The following is a 5,226-nucleotide window of genomic DNA, read 5'->3' on the forward strand; positions in this document are numbered from 1 at the left end:
TACTCATGTAGCCATATTGAGATCCCAATATCTCTGGAATTCAACCATATAGGGCCTTAAAAAATTAAAAAACCAAAAGAAACGTTTGTTAACAATCAAAATCTAAAAGGATATCAAGATATATTTAATACTTCTTGAGGTACAGGCATGCAAACCTTAGGGAAAAACACACAAAAACAGCTTTTTCCCATTTTTGAATGGTCACCATTGGCAAATAATGCAACAAAGATTGCTAAAGTCAACAGATTTTACTAACAGACCTACCAATCTCTGTGCACAAATAAAATAATAATGCTGCCATATTTCAGAAGTCATTTTACCCTCCTGTAATTTGGCTCTGAATCTCAGATGAAAATCGTCATTTTGACCCAACAGTAGATTACTCAGTAAATACACATTCATGACATTTAATATTTTGGCTTTCATTACTATTTATGTTTGTCTTTCTTCAGAAAAAAAAAATTCTATAATGAAATTGGGTTGATTTGATACGGAATGACCCTTTCTGAGATGCTGAAGAAAATCTGACCATCTCTACAAAGAGCCACATAATCACTGGCACTCATTTTAGTCACACAGAAATAGAGCACTGCATTTTGCATTGCAGTTTTCAAACTGTATATGATTTAATGTCAATCTGCACTAATAATAACCTCGAGAAGAGACGTAAACACCAATGCATGTTGCCAGACGGACCGACTGCTGATTCCTGCACTAATCAATAGTCTCTGTTTGGACTCCAGTGACATCAGCCCATGTTTTCAGTGTATTTTTCTCAGAATGTCATATCTGTTTACTCTCTACCTGCTTGTGTTTTGCCTGCCGCGCGCTGGACGGGAACCAATAACAGGGCCTCCATCACAACCCTCTCCAGGGGTATCTATCGCTGTAAAATTTCCGGTGTCTGATGCCTGGAGATCTCTTTATATCTTAGTGGACTGGTTTTACAGAGCCTATCGATGTCAGAGGCTATTCCCGCAGAGCCAAGTGTTCGCTACAGCAAATTGTTGAGATGAGCCCTGCATCAGAAGCCAATGTTATTGCAGCTGCTGGCAAATCCTCTGCGGTTCAGCCACACAGATCTGTACTTTTCTCTCAGCAGAAGGTCTGGCGTCTTCATTAAAACGCTCCCCACGCTGCTGTTAAATAGCGGTGCTGCTCTTAGCTGTCTTTCAGACTATAAGAATAAAGTGCTTGCACAGTTTGACAACACAAAACATGTCTGGAAGTGTCTGGAATAGCCATAAAATTATTAATCAGATGAATTTCAGCTAGTAACAAATAGTGCTGGGCGGTATACCGGTTCATACCGAATGTTTATGTTTGTTATGATATGAATTTTTAAAATACCGCAATACCGCAAGGTGTATGTCGCTTAAACAACGTTCGGAACGTGACACTATTTGAAACGGGTCTCTTTTCACTGCTGCACTGTGGTGAGGGAACAGCTGTATGTGTTACTAAGCGTGAAAGTTCAGAAACTGAAGCTGTAGAACTAATAGAACGTGATGACACAGAAGAACTCATCCACAATATCCACATTGACCGCCACAAATATCATATTAATTTTTGGTCATACCGCCCAGCACTAGTAACAAAGTCCACAAACAGCCTCGTCAGCAGATAAGAAACGACTCGTGTTCTTATAGTCTTTTGAGTAAATAATAGGATAAGTTTTGGGGTGATTTTGCGCACATCTCATTTGCTGCGTATAAATTATATTATGTAAATACTTATATTAACACAATATCTATGCAATCTCTCAAACTTGTAAAATATCTTTTGCTCAGAATTTCTACCCCCCCAAAAAAGCTTTTTTTAAAAAGTTGTAAATAAAAGTGAACAAGGGAATCTTTTTTTACCGTGCAACTGTATACATATATATATATATATAAATAGAAGGCATTTTCACTGCACAGACTTTAATATATATATATATGTGTGTGTATGTGTACTGTATGTATGCATGTATAAATATAAATATATATATATATATTAAAGTCTGTGCAGTGAAAATGCCTTCTATTTTTTAACTACATTCAAAAAGTTTCTCATTAAAATTAAAAAACAACCTGAGCAGTGACAATTCTTATATTCTAACGAAATTCAAAAATTGCTTTTATGTTCCTCACTAAATTAAAAAAGCCTGAGCTGTGAAAATGAATCAATTTTTCCCATTAAATTCAAAAATTGTTTCTATTTTCTCACAAAATATTATATATTGGAGTGCATTTTACAAGAACATGCCATTTCAGTCTTTCTTTTTAAGTTTAATTCAATGCGTTACTTATTTTTTATGTAATTATACTTTAAAATACTTAATGGAACCAAATGATTATTCATGCACGATGAGGTACTCAAAGCAAGGAACTTAAAACATACTATGATTATTGTTTTGCATTATGTAATGTTTGCTAAAGCCTCGCTCTTTCACTAAGTTTGCAAATTATTATAATGATTTTATAGCAGATATAGCTTTGATTGAGTTCTATGATCATCTGTAGACACACAGCAGGGTTCTTCACATTTTAAGTCTGATGATTTTAGTCGTGATTCTGTTGTCTGACTCAATTTTGGCAATCAATTTAAATTTCATCACACTTTTTCTTTCTCTTGAAATGGTCCTGCTGTAGGAGGTGTGCTGGATTTAATATACGCTGCCAAAAGCAGCTCTGTGTGTTTTGAATCATCTCTTACGCTGTGTTTCAGACCCGTTTCTGAAGCTGCACGCCTTTAATTCTTGCATCACAAGATCACATCATTGATTCTGGATCTGTTTTATTTTCCATCTTTATTCTCTCATTCTAAACTTGACACGTGGCCACATTTGTAATAGGCAGCACTGAATATGTAGAGTTGCTCCTCACTGTATGTGCTCAGAAATCCTCTGTACTCGCTACAGTCTCTGAGCTGCTTGCTTTGCTGTGTTTTAAGCTAGTTTTAGAGCGTTTGAGTGATTGTGGGAGAGTTTATTGGCTGATTTCTGGTTTCCGACAGCAAATGTACAAACCTTTTTGTAATAAAAACGGATCTAGTCATGCTTGGCCTATTTTATGATGGAGTTTACTGTGACTTTACTGTGGTGAATATATCCCACTGCTGCAACTAAACACACACAGCACATTAATGCTGTTTTATTCTAACAGTATGTGTAGTTTTATTCAGAAATTTGTCCTTACAGAGGATACTGTAGTGATCTAAAATCATAAATCATTATGTATTTTTATTATTAGCATTTTATACGAATTAGGAAAATTAAAGTTAATGCGCTATTAAAGTTAATGAGATCAAAGAGCATCAAAGTTTTTTTTTTTTTTTTGCTTTTAAATGCGTGACTTTTATTTTGTGTCGCGGTCCGTCATTTCCGGTGCTGAGCGGTCTCCATGGTGACTGACCGACTGGCGGGCTGACCGTTGAGAGTCTGAGAGGAGACTAGTGCAGTGTACAGTAGTTAAGTTAGTTAGTTAGTTAGTGAGTGATTACTCATCATGGCAAAAAGTGACGGTGGCTCGTATTTCAGGAGAACCAGTCTGTTCTGGATGGTGGTCGTGTCGATTTATATTATTCTTCACACGGTGAGCTGAAACTTTCAGAAATCCGTAAACTTTCCATAATAATGTTTGATATGACTGTCAGAAAAGCCGTTTGACTTATTATTATTATTACTAAATATGCTGACTCCTCAAAGAGCTTTCAAGCTACATCCAACAAACTCGGCCCAGATCTTCGGACTGTTCATTAGTTTGCTTTATTTATTTATTTATTTTTCTAACTGATCAGACTCACGGTTTTCATAAAAATGAAGATAAAAAATCCCATAGATTTACATTGACGGAATGTTCAAATGAGCCGAGGCTATTCAAACTCCAACTGACAAAATTCAAATTTAAACACGCTGAAGCCCATTAAGGGCCGTTTCGCGCGCTCAATTTCGTAATTTCAAATGTAGCCGCGCGGGAATCGCGCGCTTTTTAGTGATTGGAAATCCGGTTCTTTTCTGCGAACCGGTTCTTTCGGACAGTTCGTTTCAATGAACCGGTCCTTTTACGCACTAACGTAATGACGTTAATTATATCACTCAAACACATTCAAATATAAAGTCAGTAATCAATACTTCAATCGGTTTAAAACACCATCATCATCCTGGATAAGTTAGTTTCTTTCGAGTTTTGCTACTAAAGAACCCAAATGCAGGCAATGATGTGCAAACGAGTATGTTTTACATGTCTTAGAGATAAATTAGTCTTATATCAGCGTTTTACAGAAACCATGATCCACTTTCTATGCATACTCCAGTACGATTTATTTGTTATTAAACTTACGTTTCGCCAAATTGGCCCCCTCGGTTAAAAAAAACAGACATCAAAATACCACTATAACCAGTAGATGGCAGCAGAGGAGCACTTATCGGCTTATTAGTCATTCATTTATATTTTGAAATTATAAAATCACTGTTATAAAATATAAAATCATCAAGAAATCAGAGTTTTGCACTTTTTTTGTGTATGAAGTAAGAAAAGTCACAAAGTTCCTTGAAAAAATAAACGTATTTTTCAATTTGCGACTGAATCACACATAAAGAATGTTTCTTTCATAATCACTAAAGTTTTCGGTTTCGGTATAATACTATAGAAGAATAATGGAATTTAATAAGAATAGAATATGATATGATAACCTTAGAAAAAAATATCACGGTATCGCGATTACAGCTCTAAAATATGTTATTTTTAAATGTCTGGGTAAAAAAACAACTTTTTTTTCCACTGAACACATTTTATTTTTAAGAAACATATAGAACATTTTGGAACAGTAAACATGTCAGGCTAAATAATTAGAATAAATAATTAAATACTTCTTAATTAAATGCAGTCACTTAAGTGAGCCTAAACCTGCAGCTCAACAATAATCAGAACATAAATAAATTATTTTCTGTAAAAAAAAAACGTTACCCGAAAAATTCCCATACGACAGACTTCGTCTTTTTTCGACGGGGAAAAAGTTCCAGGGATTCATCTCCTTCGGCCATCCTACACACAGCTGACTCCGCTCGCACCGACCGGAGGGGGAGGGGTCGTGTGACTCGCTACGCTCTTCGCTGAACACAACTGAGGGAGTCCTGCACTTTCCGTCTTTGACGACACATAAAAAAACTGTGCATACCGCAGGAACGGTATAACGGGAAATTTTAGTGGTTTTGAAACCGTGACTTTTCCAAACCGCGGTATA

At 35.9% G+C, this 5,226-nt stretch overlaps 1 protein-coding gene across 1 annotated transcript in view; it reads left to right on the plus strand.

Moving 5' to 3' along the window:
* Positions 1-3,374: 3,374 nt before the first annotated feature.
* Positions 3,375-5,226, plus strand: part of LOC107754014 (transmembrane protein 254-like) — a 16,212-nt gene continuing 14,360 nt past the window's right edge. The window contains exon 1 of the mRNA XM_016570315.1: positions 3,375-3,575. Within this exon, the coding sequence (XP_016425801.1) occupies positions 3,489-3,575 (87 nt within the window). The 5' untranslated portion in view covers positions 3,375-3,488. The remainder of the gene's footprint in view (positions 3,576-5,226) is intronic.

This window comes from Sinocyclocheilus rhinocerous, unplaced genomic scaffold, assembly GCF_001515625.1.
Source record: "Sinocyclocheilus rhinocerous isolate Xijiao unplaced genomic scaffold, SAMN03320098_v1.1 scaffold1494, whole genome shotgun sequence".
Lineage (NCBI taxonomy): Eukaryota > Metazoa > Chordata > Actinopteri > Cypriniformes > Cyprinidae > Sinocyclocheilus > Sinocyclocheilus rhinocerous.